Raw genomic sequence first — 21,575 nt, 5'->3', positions numbered from 1 at the left:
ACTTTGAAGTACACACAATATTTCATTCTTCAGTGACAAACACATGCATAGTATAATACAAATATACATTAGTAGGTACTTAAGAATTAAGATAATGTGTACAAAATTCTTTATATACTAAAATCTTATTTACAAAGAATTATTCACGTTTTTAAAAGAAAAAGATAAACAATGATGAATGTGAATGATAAAATATGTAGATCATCTTTTACCTTAGTCGTGATAAACCGTATTCCAGATCCATAATCACAAAGCTTTCTTGTCTATTGTTTATGCCGACAAGGGCTATTGAACTTACGCACGAATGTTGGTACTTGTAACATGGTTCTACATAATTCCACATCAAAATGTAGATTGGCTAGGCCGTTTTCACATTGTGTGGGAGGACGGGAACAATTTATGAAATTTAAAGGTAAATGTAAATTCCTAGCCAAGTTGCGTAATTGAATGATGTTTCGACTACAGTAATCGGTTAGTTTGATATCTTCAAATAACAAACTATTGATATCAACAAACTTAATTTTATCTTAATATCTGTAGGAATTTCATTAAGTACTTCGGTCGTGTTTGTGAGGCGTGGTCATAAAAAGGTCAAAAGTTCAAAGAGCTGGAGACTAACAAATTTGTATGTTAAAATCCTAAAAATTGTAGAAGAATAATCTTGTATCTTGTAGATAAAAAAGTTTTTTTTATTTTCTTTTGGTATGGCTAAGGGTAAAAATATTAAATTTTATATATGTTTGAAAGTAAAAATATATTTATTCATCAATGAATGCAATTTCTTATTTTTGGCGACATTCCCAAAACAAAGGAGGCTCACAATTTATTTTAAGGTTTGTTACTCGATAGCTCCGTGGATTCTAAACCGATTTACGTGATTCTGATTGCGTTTCATAGGTTATTGTATTTGTTCCTGTTGTTTTTGACCCAGAGACGATGGTTTTTTTGTCGAAAGGATAACAACAATTGTAAAAAACATAAATATAAAAAATTAAGTAACCAACGACTCGTCTTGTTCAATTCTTAATAATACAATCACTTCACTCATAGTGTAATCAACATGTAAATTTTATTATAAGTTAAAAGCTATTTAGGGCACCTTGTACCCCTATACAGTCATATAATATTTGCATTTTATGTAAATTATCATACAAAATAAACTGACGAGAAAATTATTTTATTTTTTTATTTTTAGTTTTGTTCATATTTGTTAAATTTATATGTAAAATATGAATAGTAAGTGAAAATGCTTAATATAGTAGTTATTTCAATTTATATATATAAAGTGAAACGAAACTCTTAACTTTGTGCCTATAATGGAACGCAAACGCATCCAATCGTAAACAAAGAAAACCGTGCGGCCGCCAGAGACTGACGTTAATTTAAAAAATTACAAAAACATTCGAGCGTGCGATTTAAAAAAAACAGAATTGTGATTTTAAAAGTGGAATTGTTATGTGAACCTTGTAGGTAATTGATAAAAGCAACAGATGAGTGAAATAAATTTCATAATCTATAATTAGATTTGAAATATGTGATATAGCCAGCAGGAAATCCCACAGGAAATGAAGACATACAAGTCGCGAGCTCGCAGACTTTTAATTTAGTTTCTATTTGCAAAAACCATGGGCACGTTGTATAAAGAGCTTTTTAAATTATACGACTTGATTCAAAGTGGCGAATCAAGGTAAAACATAATATTAAAATGTTTGATAAATATGATACTGTTAATAAGGAAACTACTATAGACGTTTGTTTATTTACAGAAGTGTTGCACGATTTTTGAGTGAAAATACAATAGATTTGAATATAATTTTACCATGTAAGGGTATTGGAGTTTTACATTTAGCCGTAGGAATAGAACCATTGGACAAATCCAAAGAATGTGCTGAAATAATTTTAAAGAATGGAGGAGACCCAAATATAATGTAAGTTGCATTTCATGTATGCTAAATTATTTTTATTGTCAATATTCATCAGACATAATATTTAAATATATGTCTATTAAGATCAAACTAGAATGATCTTAATGCAATAAATAAATCTCTAGTAGTTGTATATTAATTGAAGCAAATAATATACAACTTTCTTTTATTTAAATTTGTCTGCTATTGATGGATTATTTAAACTGATCCTAAATATTTATATACATAGAAATATGATACAAACGATTTTAATTTATGTTCATAAAATTCTTGTTTGCTCAAACTTTAAACTCCTTTAACATTTTTGCATATATTTAGCGCAGAAAATGAATTGTAAACTGTTCTTTTCTCATAACTTTCCCCATTTAATTAATATGTGATTATTATAGATAATTGATCAAAAATCTTAGTCTCTTCTTTACTTTTAAACTTTTTAGCTTAAAGTAATAATCCAAAAAATAAAGATAACATATTTTATTTTAGTAATGACGATGGTGTGACGCCAGTGCATATAGCTGCAATATGGGGTAGGGTGGACAATCTCAAACTGTTGATTGGCTGTGGAGGTGATCCATACCAGAGAGACCTAGATGGCTTCTCCGCATTTGACTATGCTGTAAGAGAACAGCAGTGGGAAGTGTATGACTATTTACATAATGTTGTAGATGACAAGGATGACTCCTTTGGATCTCACTGTGCTTATACTATAGATTTGGGTGAGTAATGTATGTTTATTATGAATTATGAATTTTGAATCAGTAAGTTAAGTGTTGGAGGCAAAAGTTCACACGCTGTTTTAGTGATATTTATTCATAATAAATAATTTTCTCAAGAATAACTAAAAGTCATTAAATTTGTACATTAGGTCAAATATTGTATGAAGAAAGCAACCAAAAGCATTCTGCGGATTTGGATCGTTCTGCTTTGAAACATTTAGTAAAAAAGTCCCACAATAAATAATTTTTGTGGGACTGTTTTACAAATTGAATGTGTCCCGCACATCATCTTGGCCCAATTGCAAAAAAGGGATATTTTTACAATTTTTCTTTACATATACAAATTTTGCATATACATCTCTTGGAGAAGGGGCCTGGGTCTTATATCAGATTCCTACTGATTAAAACCCACATGTCCATCATTAAAGTTGGCTGCCTTAGGTACACGAACAGGTGTTCCCAATCTCATAATGATGCAGCTTTAAGTTCCATCTGTTAGCAATACTGGATTATAATTGGCAAGTTATTTTAAGCAAAGCACCTGCCACTGTTTCTTATACATTGCTATGTTTAATAATATTTACATATATTGTGTATGTGTCTTGCTCTTTAAACTTGTTTTTAATCATCCCACGGTTTTTATGTAATACTGAAATTATATTATTGTTTACAACTGGGACAAATATTAACTTTTTAAATGACTTTTTATATGATATGTGTTACAAGTTGTTTACCCCAGCTCTGCCCTCATTTTTAGTTGTTCCCATTCTTTATTGACTTATAATAATTAATATATAAATTCAGAATATAAACTCGGTCAGTCGCGTCGTACAAGAAAGACAAACAATCAAACACACTTGGCATTTTAATTTTGGTACATATGAGGATAAAACTGCACAGTGTTCAAAATTTTATTTTAATTGGTTTAGTGCAGTGGATTAAACAATGTTTTAACACAATAAAATTGTTTATTTCCTGTTTGTTATAAGACCATTTTTTTTTTTCAATTCTGACCTTTCCTACTATTTATGTATATTGGCAAAAATTTATGCGTTGAATTTTTATATCTTTTTAATACCCACATGCAAATTTATATTTTCCTCTTAGATACTATCATATGGTTGATTCACGGCTTTAATTTATTACGTTTTGACTTCGATCTACATTGAAGATTTTTTTGATCTTATAGTGATCACAAGGATGAGCAATTTCCCAACAATAACATCGTTGTATCATTGTTATACATTATATTACATTAAATACAACTTAGGATTAGAAATCTTCCTGATTCTGTAAGAAAAGCCCCTAGCCTTCCTATTTTTAAAGCAAGTCTTAAAAAACATTATCGATCGTTGCTTCAGGAAAATTAAGAGCTCGCTCAACATCTTCGTCATCAAGCTGCAAAGTAAATTTATTTGTTAATTATATTCCTTTCACTTTCACTTTGGATATAGCATATTAACAATAGATTTTTTTTTTCTTTTGTTTTTTATATATGCATATTTTTATTTATTTATTTATTTATTTATTTATTTATTTATTTTATAATAAAATATATTCATGTCTTAACCTATTTATGTATGCAATGTTTATATATATACATATATATGTACGCATGTATCTGTCATCAAAATCTCCGTTTTGTACGACGCCTACTCTCTTACCTCGCAGCTTTTCCTTTGCTTTGTGGTTGTCTGGAAGAAATCGCTCAATAGCGATAAGACCGCCTTCTGTACCTCAACTTCTTGTGCTGTATTTTTTTTGTCAAAGTTCTTGTACAATAAAGAATTTTTATTATTATTATTATTAAATCTAATATACTTAGCACTCCTCAACAATTAACTACTTAATAAAAAATAAAAAGAAAACAGCTATATAGACAAACCATTTTTTATCTGTTAAACATTTTTCGAATTTATCCCATAATATAATGTTTACAACATGTAAAAAAAATCATTTAAAATGTCAAACTATATTTCGATTAGATGTAGACACAGGATAGAATAATTACCAAATGATTTAAATTATACATAACATAACCTTATGCAAGAATTTCGTAATATAAACAACATGATTTCAACCTGATGTGAGTCACACAAAGTTTAAGTTTCACAACACACTTCCTTTGTGAATGAATCGGTAAACAAGTTCTTGCGGGAACAGATCTCAGCTGCATTCAAGCTTAGCTATTTCGCGAAAGTTAAATGTTTATAATTTTTCCCACACTGCAGTAGATCTTATTTTATGGTCTTGATATATATTTTATTGCTGTTATGTATCTTATTTTCCTACCATATGAGATTTAAATGGTATAATAGTTTAAAGTGTAGAATTTACTTTATATTGGGTTACTAACTATCCGCCCGCGGCTTCGCCCGCGTGGAATTTGGTTATATCGCTTTCATTTCCCTATTTCAACTCCTTCTACCCTTTTTTTCGCGATAAAAATTATTTATAATATTAGTAGGGATGTCATAGTTATAAAAGTGCAATCTGAATATATTATTATAAATATTACGGACTCGTTTTGATTTTCGGCCTCACTTGCGTTCTACATGGTGAACTTTTACCTGTAAATCAAAATATACATAAACGACCATTATAATACCTTAATACAATTTAAGAATAAATGTTAATGTACAATTATTATTATTAGTAAATTAACTTTAAAAGTAGTTTATATTCAAATACTCTTACATACGGTACGTAACCCGTAAAATAAGCAGTGCTTAATTAATCAAAGCGAGCAATATTCTTTAAAAAGGATGTGTAAATTAAAGCTCTTGTGCATCATCAGTAAATTGCATATTCAACACGATAATACGATATGCTACCTACCACCTATTGTTGCCCAAAGAATAAGTATAACGCAAGGAAGGCCCTTTGCAACCTTGATCTCCTTTTTTTTACTCATTCGTGGAATTCTCTCATTTGTAAACCCAAAGTATTTATATGTGCTTTCTGGATTGAAGTAACCTATACAAAAAAGAATTGAAAGATTTTAAAATACTTTTTGTGTGTTTATTATAGGTTCCGTATATATTTTCATAAAACTTAATTAAATCAAATTGTTCTTTACTATAAAAGAAAATATTTCACTGAAAACATTAGGGTCTACTAGCTGCGCCCCGCGGTTTCTGCCGCGTAAATCTTTATCCCACGTTAGGAAGATAGGAAAAAGTTGCCTATGTGTTATTCCAGTTGTCCAGCTTTCTACGTACCATTTCATTGCAATCGGTTCAGTAGTTTTTGCGTGAAATAGTAAGAAACATACACATACATCCATACTCATAAACATAAATAATACGTTAGTATTTATAATATTAGTAGGATTGTGATAAATGATAAATGTCACACAAAAGTATAATAACACAAATAGTTTGTGTTATACTTACGCTATTTGTACATCAGTTATGCGTGTTAACGCAAACAGTACAGGTGTGGTACAGGTAAACCCGCTCTAAGAGCCTGTTTAGTATAATATGATTGTGGGCTCTTTATTGTCTGTATGTTTGCATAACATTTCTTAGCTATGTTGACAGTCACGCATTATCACAGATATTTATTAATAGATTATTCTTTGAACTTCAGAGCGAATAATCGCTAAGATGTATTTAATATTCACGCGGGATTTGTTTTTTAATAGCATTTCGTTTGATAATGATAGCAATACTATTTTATAAGTGCATTTATTTTGTTTTAACTTACGTAGCATTTTATAGCCTAAAAAGTTTCTGAATTTTATAGCTCTATTCATTATTGTAGCGATAAAATGTAATTTAATCACACAATATGCATGTTTATTAGTTTTTGCCATATAAAGAAGTATCGAACCCACGCGTTGGTAGCGAGATATTTGTGGGCGTAAGATCGTTAATTTTTAGTTTAGTTGGTAATTTATATTCGTTATACCCGACTGCGCCAAAAACAAAAACCTGACGCGGAGTTAGGAAGTAACAATGCGGAGGCTTGACCGTAATTGGTAGCTTTCCTAATTATTATGCTAAAGTGTTTCGTCCGGTCGCCAATGTGTGGGAGTAGTCGGTAGATACTTATGTGGTCAATTTTTATTTATTCTTTCGAATTGAATTGATAAAGTACCTTATAGGTACGTATAAGGATATTTGTATCTTAAAGCAGTTAAATACTTTGTTGACTAAAGTATTATTAGAATCTAAAAGGGTCTCTAAGGTTGTCTACTCTGAATTTGAGAAAAATGTTTATTTACGAATTATGAACCGAAACCCATTAAAAAGAGTGAGTTTTTTTTTATAATGTCATAGCGGGAAACTGAGCTGGTGGTTCGCCTGATGGTAAACGATCACCACCACCCATGAACATTCGCAAAGGTAGTGTCTCTGCAAATGCACTGCCCGGTTTTATGGGGTAAGGGAAAAGGAAAGGATTAACGATAGGAAAGCAGTCATGGACTGGGACGGGTGAGGAAAAGGAAACGGGCCTCCGGATCCCCCACTCACCGTACGAAACACAGTTTTTTGTGGGGGTGTGGTACTTCCCCGGTGCGAGCTGACCCAATTCGTGCCGAAGCGTGCTCGACTCCCACATACAAAGAGTATATTTTATAATTAAAACCATTACGATAATATTTCAGATAAGATTTTAGTATCTACAGACCATGTAGTGGCAGAATATGAGCCGGTTACCAATGACCAACTACAACGTATGTCCATACGAAAGTCTGACATGATCCGAGAGTGGTGTGACAAAAACACATTTACAATGAACAAACTCTATCCCACTATACTCGGGGACACGTATCTCATAGACGAGTCTGAACCCTGGCTGGTGGACTTTACAAACCTGAACATCAAAGATAAAGAAGAAATTAACGATACATTAAACACGTTTAAAACATGTAAATCGAAAGCAGAAGTAGAAATTAGTGGCATCCAACCCTTAGAACAGACGGTGGACAGAACTACCGAAAGTAATGATCACAAGCAAAGAATAAGCGTTTACGAAAACTTCTCTCTACCCGGATCTCCAAATTGCATTACGCACGTCAATTACAATTCGAAGAGTAGTTTGAAGAAGAAGAATACATCTAATTTCAAGAGCAGATTGACCAACGAGTCGCTACTGACGGATGACAATTCAAAGGATTTAGACAAAGCGGTGATAGTGATGCAGAATAAGACGAACGAATGGTTGTCGTCTTGCAGCGATGAAAATAAAGTATTCAATACGAGACGCTCGTCGGCAAGTAGTGGTGTTAGCAGTAATTTCTCAGGGAGCATCGTGCTGGCGAACGTACACGAAGAATACAAGTATGAGGATACGGAGGAAGACGTGGTGCTTATTGAGAGGCGGTTGAGGGTAGCGTCTATTGTGTAAGTGGATTTTTTATTAATTTACGTTAAAGTTCATTATATCCTTTTGCTGTAGGTTCCCTCAGTTAATCGTGTCAATATATATATTCAAGTTGTCAGAACTAGGCCTAACTGCAATGGGGCTTTGATATAAAAATATCGTAAAATGTTATGAAGTAACAAGCATAAAAAATACGTTTAAATTGAAGCTCATCCTTTTTTTGAAATTGGTTGTTAATATCTGAAACCATTTATATATTTATAAACGAATGTTTGAAAAACATTTTTGTATACATTTTTTCACAAGTTTCATATTAGCATGATCTAATTTTTTATTATTTTCTAGATTACCTGTAGACGAAGCGGCCGACCAGAACTCTGCCGACCAAACGATCCTATCGGTGGCCTCATCATTACCACCTTCAATGGAGTATGACACCAACACGCTCAGAGCTGAACTAACAAAACTCGGTTTCAAACCTGGACCCATCCTCGATAATACTAAGACGTTATACTTGAAGAAATTACAAGCTTTAAAGAAAAATCCCATTGTTGCTAAGAGCAATGAGCAAGGAAAATGTAAGTAAAAGACATACTTTTAGATAAATAATTGTTTATTTAACTGTTTCTTTGTATGTCTTCATGATGTTACAACTACCAAAAATGGGTGAATTTTATAAGAATAATAGTCATGTTAGTGTTAACAGAGTTTGAAGGCATAAGATAATTGAAAGTTGCATAAAAAACGCAAAGCAACTGCTGAAAAATGTTTATTATATATTAGACCTATATATGATGATATGCTTATGTCAAAGGTCTACTTAAAAATAAATACAAAGTGTTTATTTTTATTTTCGAAAAAAAAACATTGAAAGTTTTGATTTGATTGATGCTGCGCTATTATAATGTTTTTTAGAACCTGTTAAGTAGGTATTGAAGCAATAAACAAAAAATGAAACTATTATTATAATAAATTGATAATTTTTTCCTGTTATAATCTACAAACTTGAGGAAAAAGAAACTGGAAGTTTTGTATCTATATTATTCCGCTTAGAGTCCTTTTGGAACAAAATGAAATGAAATATTTTGGTGCATACATCCTTCATCTTTCATATACATTTATTTCTCTCATCCTTTTTATATATATTTAACTTTTATGTTAGAAAAAAATAATTTGACGGTTAATAAATAGTTGACTGAATTGTCATTTATCAATCATGAAATAATTTATTTTGTAAATGTATATTTAGTTTATAATTATTTACTTATTAATTTAGCTAATAATGATAGTTAAAGACATCAAATTAACAAGTAAAAAGCTTAAATTACTAACAAGTGGTAATGAAGAGATTTCTGTACTTAAATCATTTTAATATTCTTTGTATCACCACTATTTCAGTTACAACCGCTATGAGCTACCGTATACAACAAATGTTTTAACATCAATTCTATCTTCCAGCGTACAGCATAGAATTAGAAAAATCCCTCCGCAATGAAGACTGGATGCAAAATTTATCACCATACATAGAATTAGAGAACAAGGCGAGGGCAGATTTCGCAAACCCCAACAAGAAATGGCGGGAAGGCACTACGAAGACATCATTCACATATTTATTATTGGACCCTCGGCTCACTAACAACCTGCCAGCTAGAGCCTCTAAGCAGAATAACCATATATCATGGGTGACCTTCGTAAATTCCATATTTTATGTTGGGAAAGGTAAGTTAAAATACGTAGATCTGTAGAGATTTAATTAAGGTTTTTTGAATGTTTCTATATATTTTATTTTTATGATACCATAGCCCGCAACTTTGTCATATAACAGAAAGGTCATTACATAAACAATTTAGATGGAATCTAACATACCTACTCTATGTTTATTGTATATTTTGTTTGTTCAAAATGTGACACAGTTGTTACATTAGTTAAAATAATAAAGTAATTTTTTTGCTTATAACGGTTATGATGTGCCTAAAGATCTTGTCAGTATATAATAAAAAAAATTTGCGTCATTCAGGTAGCTTTTATCTCTCGAGTTTATCGTTTTTAATTGATTTAGGTATTTATGTAAAAGAATAGTCTTACGTGAACTGAATAAAACATATTTTTTAATTTTTTTAAACAAATGACATATATTTTTAATGTTGTGTTATACAATTTTTTTACTTTATAAACCTAGGAACTGTCAGAATCTAAGTGTGTTGGAATATACCACAAATGTTTCAACAAAAATATAATTTTCTCAGCATTTCCTTCTGTCTTAACTATTTCTCTCTTTTATTATATTATTTTATTTGTGAAAATTATCAAATTGGGATACATTGGAACAAGTAATCAGATTTTTAAAAATGATTTATTAATTATTTTATTTTATTTTGCAACTCTTATTATTTATGTAGTGGCTACCAAATAAAATAACTTTTGTAATAAAACTAAGTTGATTTATCCATACTAATATATATTTTATTTTATATTACTAATTGTAAAACTAACATTCTGGTAAAGAAATGATTATTATAAAGATATAAATTTTTATGACTAGAGAAACAATATATTTTGTTAATCTAATGGGATTATGATTATCGTGTTTTTGTTTCAATTAAGTACATATTTAAGACCTTGCTGATAGCTTATCTAAAGAAGTGCCATCATTTAAGTGCAATGTCAATATGATAACATTATTTGATTATTTGTTGTATGTTAATAAATCTTTGTTTATTAAACAAATAATTTTCTTTATCGTATTTGCTAATACTTTGCATAAATTAAAATATGTTCCTTGATATGGTTTACATAATAAGTTTTTATCATAATGATCTCTAGTATCTGAACTTAAAAAAAATTCAAAATCATTTTTTTTCCTACATCCATAAGTATATACAAGATTATAATTAGTCCTAAGTGACAAAGAGTAAACTATTATTGTCCTATTTACTGCCCCGGACTTATATCCTTTTTACTTATTACGAATACTTAATCTATTAAATTATAAGTATATTACAATAATTCAATTATATTTATTTTCAGGAAAACGCTCTCGCCCCTACTCCCATCTCTATCAAGCGTTAACTCTATGGAAGCGCGACTTCCGCCAATCCAAAGACAAAAAGGTACAACACATACTGGACATATGGAACGACAAAGTAGGTGTTATATGTTTGCATATTTTTCAAAACGTCATACCAGCCGAGGCCTACACCTATGAAGCGTCTATGATAGATGTGATTGGTATACAAAATTTAAAAAATTTAAAAGTGGGAAATTATTACGGTGTGGCGGCATCTTGGCCGTTGAAGGAACGCCGGATGTTGGGCTTGTATTTATTGTATAAGGCGATGCATATATTCCTTAGCGAAGGAGAGAGACAGTTACGACCTGACGATATAGACTGATTATTTTAGTTTGTATAATCTTTATTTAGATTGGTTGTTTATTTCTTAATTTTAAATGAAATGCATTGTATTTATACTTCCTAGAAATTTTTGAAAATTACCAATTATTGTAGAATATGAAGTAATACATATTTGGTGAAATTTGGTCGAGTTGCCAATATGGCATTAATCACTACATAAAAATTTTTGCAAGTCTATTTGAAAAAAGAAAATAATGCTGAATAGTTATAAAAGTACCCTGTTACCTATGGTACCCGGGTAAATATTATCCTATGTACTAATTCAGACAATAATCTATCTTTGTATCAAATTTCATACATTCTTGAAAACATGCGCGTTTAGAATAATACTAGAATGTATCATCTGGTTTCCGTAAAAATATGGAACATATTATGTGAAATGTCTTATTGTATATCAGTATTATAATAACCTAATGCCTAATGCCCTATCATCTGTATTAATTATATAGAGAACTTGCCTTGTAACTTATTGTAGATATAAGTGTTTCTGTACCTTGACAAACTGTTACGAACAGCCAAAGAATTTCCAATTGAACTCCAAATAACCGAACCCTCAATAGGTGATGGTTTTTATTAACATTTTTTGAGATTATTTATAGAGTGTTAATTAAGTTATTAATGTAGTAAAAAAGACCAATTTCAAAGATAATAGGCGGATCATTTTTATATTAATATGAACCGTGACACATGAAAAATAATTATAATTTATTGAATAATGTACTTAAGAAATTGATTTACTAAAAAATTAATTTTGATTGTAATGTAAAAATAATTAATAAGATATTGATACTGTTTTTAGCTTATTATTTTTGCAATCTGTATTACTGTCACCTGTCTGATTTTTTACACCATTTATCTTAATATATGAAGTATTTAAATTACATTTTAAACTTGTGTTAATTATAAGCTTTAAATTATTGATTGAATATGTATTGTATTATGTAAGTTACCCCATATCTTGGATTCTCGTTGGACTAAAGTGTGATGTTATTGTTTGTGATAAACTTTAGTAAAGTATTAACCTAACCTGCCTCCCTCTATACTAACACTCTCTTGTTTGTAAGTTACAGACTTACAGATAAAATATTTTATCCTCAGTTACCTCCTTCCATGACTTGTTAAGTCTGACGAGAATCGAATGTTCCTAGTCAATTTATATTGCATAATTTACACGGCAATCTTTTGTATTATACACTTAAGGGATAATTGAATAAAACACTTTATAAGAAATAATTTATTTTTATTCCTTTTTAACGTCTCGAATTTCTTTTCTAAGAAAATCAAACTTTGCTTTAGTTACATCAAAAAAATACACAAATGTATAATATATTCGATACTATGATACAACGCTCTCGGTGCATACCAAATGACACTGGTATATAAAGTAAATGAAAGCATAGACATCGTGCCGAATGAGTTAAAATATTTCAGTCTATAACAATCAATGCACTGCGCCGTACGAGATCATATTATTTCTTGCATACTCTCTTTACATTCATACGAAATCATCGATTGTTTTGTGTTTTTTCTCACAATTCTTTTATTTATTTTTCATTACTTTACATTGTTAACAAAACCAAACTTCGAAACAATACAATTATACAAACAATTAACGAAAAATTATAAATTCGGCTCCAAAGTTAGTTCACAATCACTGGTTTAGAAATGAAACGTTTAGGCCCCTTAACTTTTATTTAATAAATCGTTTATTAATTTCTGAAACAGGTACACGCGTACATTGACTAAAGTTGAAATATAGCGACCGGAACAAAGCAACCGTTTCCGACGACCATATGTACGATTCTTCTAAAACTTCATAAAAGAAATTACATGTATATAATACTCAAAATATAATTTCTTATACAAATATCGAATCTTTAGGTATCGAAAACGATTGTTTTAGCTCCAAACTACACGCATTTATTTAAAGTGTTTTAAACGACTACTTATTGAAATGCAAATAGACGTGTCTCAATCGTCTTTTCCATTCACTTAACATTAAATCAGTAACACTTAAATGTGCCAACAAGACAACAATAGTTTCCTATAGTTTGAAAGTTTCTAGGAAGATTGAACGCGAACACAACCGGCCGGGCCCCGAAACTGCAAGAGTCGACCATAGACATTAAGAGAGCATAAATGTAAAGGCAGTACTTTATGAGTATAGATTTAGAATTTACGTAATCTGCGAAAGAACTATATCGCTCTGCTAAAATACTATAGCGAGGCTCCACGAGGGACCGAGTTAAATGATTCATATTTTTTTCTGAATGGAAGACTAGTTTTGTTTTAAACAATAATCAGAGTAGGAAATTTACCAATAAAACAATGTTGCAGAAAAATACAGTCCTTAACTATGGTGCACGGAAGTCATAGAAACGCTAATCCCTTGTATGAGAATATCGAACTATGAGATTTTTAATATTTATCATTAAAAGCCAGACATACATATACGCACAGCGATAGTCACACACTCCACGATTCTATAGGTTGCTCTCTACGTTAATACAATATAAATAGTCATTACTCATTCCTCACTATTGAGACAGCAAGATTTGTGCATGCTACTCACTTTATCATCACATTGACGCCTTTAAACTTACAATATAATCTAATATTAAATTTAAAACTATGTATGCTTGCATTTGTTTGTGGAATGCTCATAAATAAAGATCTTACAATTTGCTCGGGGCTTCAAATTTCAGTACAATGCCCGGATATTACAATTCGATGTTTTTACAATACGGAACACTAAAAGGTAATGTACATGTAACACTAATATGTACAGAACTAGTTTGTGCATTCACTAGTGAACATAATATAAAACAAAATAAGAGAGTCGAGAGAGCGATTTTAGTCCGACATCGTCCCTCAGAACTTCACAACACCCACTTAGGAGTCAAAACACAACACTCAGGTAACTATCAGTTCTGACACATTCTAAACATTCAAAGCGCACATCACATACACGGGGTAGGTCACGCGAGATCACAGTATTTAATTATGGCTACTGGCATAGTTTAAAGTTCACTTGTCCATCGACTTCACTAGCACTTTTGTTCACTATTTGTCCACAGTTCACTTTGTCTCGAAGCACTCGTATCGGGAAACGTATCGTTTCGACTGGTCGGACCAGTCTTGTATTATCAAGGGAAGAGTCCAATGTATGGTTAGGTCACCCTCATTTGGGAGGGGTCGGGAAAGAGTTGACGACCGCTTGCGTGCTCGCTAGAACTGCCGCTGCTGCAACACACAATCTTCTATTAAACTCTGGTTATTCATCTTTTCCCGAATGCTATCTTTGTATAGCGCATCGCTATACTTGAGCGGGACTTGGCCGCTTATCGGCCGAATGCTATCGAGCCCCTGCAACCAATTACACGGGAACATTACTACAGTGCGGGAGGTTGGGGCAACAAAGACGCATTCGAGAAAATAAAGATGAAATAATAAGGCAAAAATCAAGTCAGCATGCGTTACTAAAATAAAGTAGATGGCATCAAAATAAACGTAAATAAACAGCATTAAATGAAGAAAATAAATTATTTTCATAAAAGCCCAGATATCGGATAAATTAAATATAGCACAGTCGTAATTTTTATTATAAAATAACACATATGATTTGCACTAAATTAGATTTTCATTTAAGCTTTAAGAATTTAATCCACTGGTATTATACGAAACATTATATTTTGTCATAAAAAATCAAGCAACCAGTATTTGAACATTTTAATCTTATGTTTATTCTATAACTTCGACAATCAATCCGAATATAACATCTAAATATATATAGCCGTACAGGCTATTGCTTAGGCAGTGAGCGAGTGCACGCACCGGGGTAGGGCGGCGGGTAGAGCGGGTAGCCGAGGCCGACGTGCGTGTGGTGGTGCGTGTGCACGTGGCGCTGCGGCGGCGGCGAGCGCGGCGCCTCCTTGGGCGGCTCGGCGCGCGGCGGCTTGCCCTGCGGCGACTTGGCGTGCTCCTGCAGCTCGTGGATCTTGTGCGGCGCGCCGTGCGGCGGCCCGTACGCGTACTGCGCGCCGTGCCCCGGCAGCAGCTCCAGCTTGGCGGGCGCGCCCGGCCGCGACAGGTCCTCGGGCGCGTGGTAGCGCGGCACCGTCCAGCCGCCGCCGAACCCGCCCACCAGCATGGGGCTCAGCGGCGCGCGGTACACCGGGTCGAACGGCAGCGCGCCGTAGTGCGGCGGCTGCATGTACGGCGGCAGGTAGTACTGCGACGTCGGCGGCGGCGGCGGCCCTTGCGTCTCCGTTGTGGGCTTTTGGCCTTCCTGCTTCACCTGTTGTAGGCGATAACAATATTTATAATATGCAAAAACATCGAATAATAAAACAATTTTGTTATTTATTTTGCTATTTTCTGGTAGACATAAAATCTAAACTGAAAACTTAGTATTTTCTTTGACATAGAACATAAAGCATAGTGATATCTGTAGCGCACGTGCGGTTACAGTTTCTTATGCAAAGATTTTGTACATGATTTGTATGTAATTTAATTAATTACTCGTGAACTAGATAAAAATATAATTAATAAGAAACAATTCTGTAAATGATTACTATACCAGGATAGCATGACCACTTGCACATAATCACTCACCTTAACCTCCTCCTTGGGCTTATCGTCCTTGTCCTTGGGCTTGTGCGCGGGCTGCGGGCGCGCGGGCGGCGCACCCCCCGCCCCGCCGGCGGCGCCGCCCGCGCCCGCCCCCGCGCCGCCCGGCTTCCCCTCGCTACCCTCTTTGCGCCGCTGCTCCAAGCTCATGTAGTATCTGGAACCGTGAACCGGATGGTTAGATATAAAATAAATCATTACAACCTACTAATATTTTGACTCTCTTCCTGAATTTTTAATTTTTATTACTTCCGCTTGGCTTGGGTTGCTTGGAAGAAATTGCTATTGAAAAATGCAGTTTTAAAAGGCACAGTTTTAAACTGAACTGAAATAACTAAAATGAAATAATCAGTGATTCTCACCTCCTCAATTCCTCCTCTCTCGCATGCGGCGGCCTCTGGAACGCGTAGGGCCCCATCTGCGCCTTCATTTCTATACTCTCCTTCAGTATCTGATGGTTGTCGTTCGGTCGCGACGGATTCTCTTTGCCATCCGTCCGCGGCTGCTTCTTGTCCAAGGGGCTCGGCGTCGTCTTAGAACGATCCAGGTCCTTCGCCTTGTCGTCAAGTGGTGGGCCGGGTGGGGGGCCCGTTTCGACGTTGTAGGGAAAATTCGGCACGTAATTGTACGGGTAGAAGTGTTGGGGGAGCACCTTTTGTGGACCACCGTCCGGCTTACCGTCCTACAAAGTTTAGTCATAAAGTTAGTATAGAATTCCGAATAATACACGAAATATATTATCCATTATTGTTTATATAAAAAGTTATTCATTGCCTAAAATAAAGTGAGCTTTGTAAGGTTTGTCACGATAATTTCCAACATACTCAGTGATCAAAATGGATATTATTTATAAGTGTAAGAAAATTTATTCCAATTTGAGAGCATTGCTTTTCTTGTTGTATTCGAATTCACAGTCAGATATTTATGTACACACATTACACGTTCTTCTCATTTATATAGATAAGTTGCTATTTAGCTTTCATATCATAAGTTGTTTCATATATGTGTGTTTGTGTTGTTCTTTCTTTCTTTCCTTTCTTTCTAATTCCCGAAGAAATAATTGCTACTTTATGCTACTGTTTATATCTTCTGAGATATTTTAAATGAACTGAGAAATGCAATTTCTTAATATAACTTTACCTTAAGATCTGCCTTAGGATCGCCTTTGGAGAGATCTTCTTTGCCTTTATCTGAGGCGGGGGGTGGCGCTGTGGGAGGATGCGTCGGTGGTAAGTACGGAGGCTGGCCGTAATACTGTAAAATGTTACAATAAAATAAATACAACAATATATAATAATAAGATTGAGAATTACAGCAACTATGCATTCAAAAAACTTGTTGTCGCGTAATAGGGTAGATATCCTCTGGTGGAAGAGGGGTGATAAAATTAATAAACAAAACAGAAAAAGTTCTATTATTGATATAATTATTATTTTGAAATGTGTTTAAAGATTTTCCATTTAAATTATGTATTTACAATTATACTAGACATAAGCGATTTTCCTCTGATATGTACGTACATATAAACAAAATTTTTATAGTGGAAAAGTCATCTCCGTGGGGGCATCTAATAAGATTTGAAAGGATTATTTCTATAGATTAAAACTTCAGTCGTTTTTGTTTTCGTATTAGGAGCACATAAATTACCTGGTGGTACACAGGGAAGGGCCGGTGCGCGGGGTCTGCGTCTGGTGCGCCCTCCGCCGGCGCGGTGTCGTCTGATATGTCAGAATATGCGGGAGACCGCACGCCCGGGGTGGGAGACCTGCGAGCTCGCCGCTTGCCGGGGGACTCATCCGGCGGCGATTCTGTTGACTTGCGCTCCTCTGAAGGCATTAGGGCCGACCTGGGCTTAACCTGCAATTGAATCAGGGTGATATTCTTCATCATATGATGCAGTATGCAGTGAATTTAAAGGTAAAATCGAATATTGAGATTTTTTTATTTTTACTTTGTGACACACTTTATCATTGTGGCTTGTTTTAGAGTATTTGAAGAGTAACAGTAGATCATCTACCGAAATAAACTTATAATTTTACGGGAAATATAAAATAGACATTTATATATTCAATCATTCGACATTCGTTACAAATCACTACGATTATATTCACAAACCTTAAATTGCGTGGGTTGTAACGTAGGCAGAGCTTCAGGGGGCGGCGTCGCTGGCGGCGGAGGAGTCTGCTGTCGCTCCACCACCGGCGCGGGCTCCGGCGTTGTCGCAAACTCTTCGAAGCGCGGCTGCGGCGGAGACTCCACTGGCTCAGGTTTCTCTGGCGACTTCTCAGGTGATTTGTCACTCTTCTCTTCAGGTGACTTCGGCGTAGGTGACTTCACCGGTGTGGCTGGTGTGGCGGGTTCTGAGGGCGGCCTCGCCGGCGACGCAGGTTCTGCTGTCGTTTCCTCTTGCTCTGAACTTGACCCGTCTTTATCCTCATCATCTGGGGTGCCATGTGCGTGCGACCGGTGGTATTTCAGGCCATTTGCGTGTTTGTACTTCTTGGAACAGTTCGGTTCTGGGCATTCTAGGAGGACGGGATCCGGAGGTGGCGAAGACGGTGCAGGCGGAGGCCGCTTCGCTTTGGGCGTGGGCGGCCGCTCTTCTGCTTCCGAATTCCTTTTCCTTTTTGAGTCAGGTCTAGGGGGAGTGAAGGGGGTGGGTGAGGGGAGCGCCCTGCGTCCCTTAGCGCCGCCGTTCCTTAGCTTGCTATGCACGGAGGACCGTGTCTCCGTGAAGTTTGTCATGTCAGTGGGGTTCGCGCCGCGGCCTCTCTTTGCGCGGCCTTTAGGTGTTCGCGCGTCTAATTCTTCAGTGGGTGAATCGCAGAATCTGTCGATTGAATGAATAGTACTTTAATACATAGAGCATTAATATAGAAAGCACCATCAAAGTCAGTTTGAAAATTCATTTCATGCCTCGAATAATCAATTTACAAAGTTCATTAGTTTTGCATTCAAATTCACCGCAAAATTAGAACGTCTAAAACCTCAGAACGGATCAAGATAAACAAAATTAAGACATTACCTCGGCGGTGCCCAGTCGTGCCTCGTGCAGTCGAGCAGCGTGCCCACATACGTCTTGCCTCGCCATGTCACGTTCACAACCAACACGCCTGTCGAAGCACATTATGTGAAAATACCAATTCGAGTTAAATATGAGTATTTGAACCGTTGAGAATGAGGGCAGATCCAAAAACGTTTATCAAAAATAAATTTTTGTTTGTTCAAGGAATTATTTCAGTAATTTTACTTATTATGATCCACATTTATACGGCATAATAAAACTTAATGCTTAATCACGACCTATCGCTAGCTTTGCTTTCATAACTAAATATATACAGCTTCAATAATTCCTACTTTGCAAAAGCCAATAAACATTCTTTTATTACAGTTATGCGCGTATTGCGTGTTCATTACTTCATTATTTATATGGAGAAAAACAATTGCTTTGACATTAATATAAAGTTTTTACTCTCTAATTAGATATGGTATGTACATATTAAACGACATCTAGGAAATAAAGAGTAAACAGCAGATGTTACATGTTGTCATTCTTATTCGCAAACAACGTAAGCTAATTGATAAGATCACTTGGTTCTACTTCTTGAATTAATTAATTATCGCCTTACGTACATACAAAAACAAGATTATAAAACGTGGAATTAGTACATTAGGTCCATATTTGAATCATCCATTCTGACTGACAATTCGAAATTCAAATCAAGATGTTAACCGTTTCGATTTAGAATTCCAAAGTCCTTTTCAACATTCGAAAATATTCCAATTTGCTATCGTGACTTTAAAGGGCCGACAGGGGCAAAATGGATGCATCGGAGTTATTGGCGCGCGGTTCCGATCCAATTTGTCACGAGGCTCATTTGCATAGACGAAGTGGGGGCATCCACTCGCCCCACTCGCCTCAGGAACGTGACTTTACCGCATATTTAGAAGGCTCGCGTTACTCCGACCCACCCTCGCTTATCGCTAGCGTGCTAACTTATGCAAATTTAATTAATCAATTTCACCCCGCCTTACGCCGCAATTTTTAAAATTACTACCAGAATATTATCCCGTCATATGTATAACACCTATAAATGCTCAACATAAATAACTTCGGCTGTATAAATTAAACGCTGTAAAAATTTTGGTGTAGAATTTAATCCTCTTAATGCAGAAGGGACGCGTGTTTAAAATATAAAGCTTTTCATAATATTATCTCGTACGACGGTATTTGAGTATTAAAGGTCTGACTTTTACATTCTCGGCCACTTGTTACGGAATATTAATCGTTAATTAATCATTATACTTGAATATATATTTCAATTGAATAAAAATAAATCGCTATACACCTTACTTGTAACGTTACTAACTAGTACTATTAATTACTAACGAAACCTACTTAAACTTAAAGATCATGCATCATTACAACGATGTATTATAATTGTTTTAACGCCTGGGGCAAAAGTATAACCATTATATAACTAACTATGAATAAACGGACTTCAAAATTCAATAGCAAGTCTACAACAAATCTAATCACAACACAACATCAAAGTAATAACAACCATTGCGTGGAAAAATAAATCCGAAGCATCAAAACCGGAGATGGATTCGTTTAGTAGTTGTTCGCGTGCAACGTCTCAATAATTCTCAAACATCATTTATTGTTCCACGAACAATGGACACATAAAGCGTTTCTATAAGCCATTAGCATAAAATGAGCGAGTTATTGTACAAGCAAAATCAATGGACATGATCATGATAGATGAATTAAACTGTCAGCGAGATTCAATGGGTGCTCGCAGCGCATACGGAACTGCGGTGATGGGCAATGGACCAGCATTGCTTTAGTACTCAACCGAACCAAAATGCCTAAATCACAGACAAATTTTATTGTCATTCTATATTTATTGAATATATATTTTATTTATATTACAATTATGAACACGTATTATCGTAAACCCTTATTAGAAATACTTGCCAAACTTCCTTAATCCAATACGTTAGCGAGGGTATCCCTTATAAATAGTTAAAACAGACCGTCGCTCGAAGTAAAGTTAAATTAAAGGCCGCCCTATTCTTTTGTTCTGTAATAATATGTTCAATCCTATTTTCACCCTTGTCACGGCTGGCTCGCGTCGTGGGTAAATTATATTTGTATAGCAGTATCCGTAAAATCAGTAAGCCAAAACAAATGACTGTTTCTAGAATTTTCTTATAAATCCGTCCGGTCTGTCTTACTGTCTTTACCTGAACCACTGAACCGATTTCGATGATAATGAAGAAGTTTGAGATCCGAGAAAGGAATCATATAGTTTTTACCCGAGATCTCACGGGAACGGGTAATATGTAGGAAAACATTTGGACAATGGTAATTTCCCTCTGATAACGTGAGCGAAGCCGGGGACGAAAAACTAAGTTAATAATTAATTGTGTTTTGATTAAAAAAAATTGTTGACTAACATAAACACGATTGTAGTACTAAGAGACCAGGAGAGCGTAGAAGGCTCATTAAGGTGTTAATTACTTGCTCGTAATCGAGGCTAATGACCATGAAGATTG

The 21,575-nt window shown here is 34.5% G+C and overlaps 2 protein-coding genes across 4 annotated transcripts in view; one reads left to right on the top strand and one right to left on the bottom strand.

Annotated features, from left to right (window-relative positions):
• The first annotated feature begins 1,347 nt into the window (after positions 1 to 1,347).
• LOC119832054 (ankyrin repeat and LEM domain-containing protein 1-like) lies at positions 1,348 to 12,610 on the top strand. Its single transcript, XM_038355650.1, has 7 exons — positions 1,348 to 1,687; positions 1,767 to 1,928; positions 2,409 to 2,641; positions 7,254 to 7,992; positions 8,318 to 8,550; positions 9,431 to 9,691; positions 11,000 to 12,610. The coding sequence occupies exons 1-7, from the start codon at positions 1,626 to 1,628 to the stop codon at positions 11,362 to 11,364; spliced, it is 2,055 nt and encodes a 684-aa protein (XP_038211578.1). The 5' UTR covers positions 1,348 to 1,625; the 3' UTR covers positions 11,365 to 12,610.
• Positions 12,611 to 12,620: 10 nt separating this feature from the next.
• LOC119832053 (zinc finger protein 608-like) overlaps positions 12,621 to 21,575 on the bottom strand; it is a 95,643-nt gene continuing 86,688 nt past the window's right edge. The window contains exons 5-12 of one of the 3 annotated variants that reach the window (XM_038355647.1): positions 19,039 to 19,126; positions 18,129 to 18,843; positions 17,661 to 17,870; positions 17,154 to 17,267; positions 16,376 to 16,695; positions 15,999 to 16,170; positions 15,219 to 15,681; positions 12,621 to 14,627 (exon numbers count right to left, since the gene is read on the bottom strand). In XM_038355647.1, the coding sequence (XP_038211575.1) occupies positions 14,566 to 14,627; positions 15,219 to 15,681; positions 15,999 to 16,170; positions 16,376 to 16,695; positions 17,154 to 17,267; positions 17,661 to 17,870; positions 18,129 to 18,843; positions 19,039 to 19,126 (2,144 nt within the window). In that variant the 3' untranslated portion in view covers positions 12,621 to 14,565. Of the gene's footprint in view, positions 14,751 to 15,218; positions 15,682 to 15,998; positions 16,171 to 16,375; positions 16,696 to 17,153; positions 17,268 to 17,660; positions 17,871 to 18,128; positions 18,844 to 19,038; positions 19,127 to 21,575 lie in introns of all 3 variants that reach the window. The other 2 variants (XM_038355649.1, XM_038355648.1) reach the window with 2 other exon arrangements.

Source organism: Zerene cesonia, chromosome 14 (assembly GCF_012273895.1).
Source record: "Zerene cesonia ecotype Mississippi chromosome 14, Zerene_cesonia_1.1, whole genome shotgun sequence".
In the NCBI taxonomy this organism is placed as follows: domain Eukaryota; kingdom Metazoa; phylum Arthropoda; class Insecta; order Lepidoptera; family Pieridae; genus Zerene; species Zerene cesonia.
This window is presented reverse-complemented; position numbering and strand designations above follow the sequence as displayed.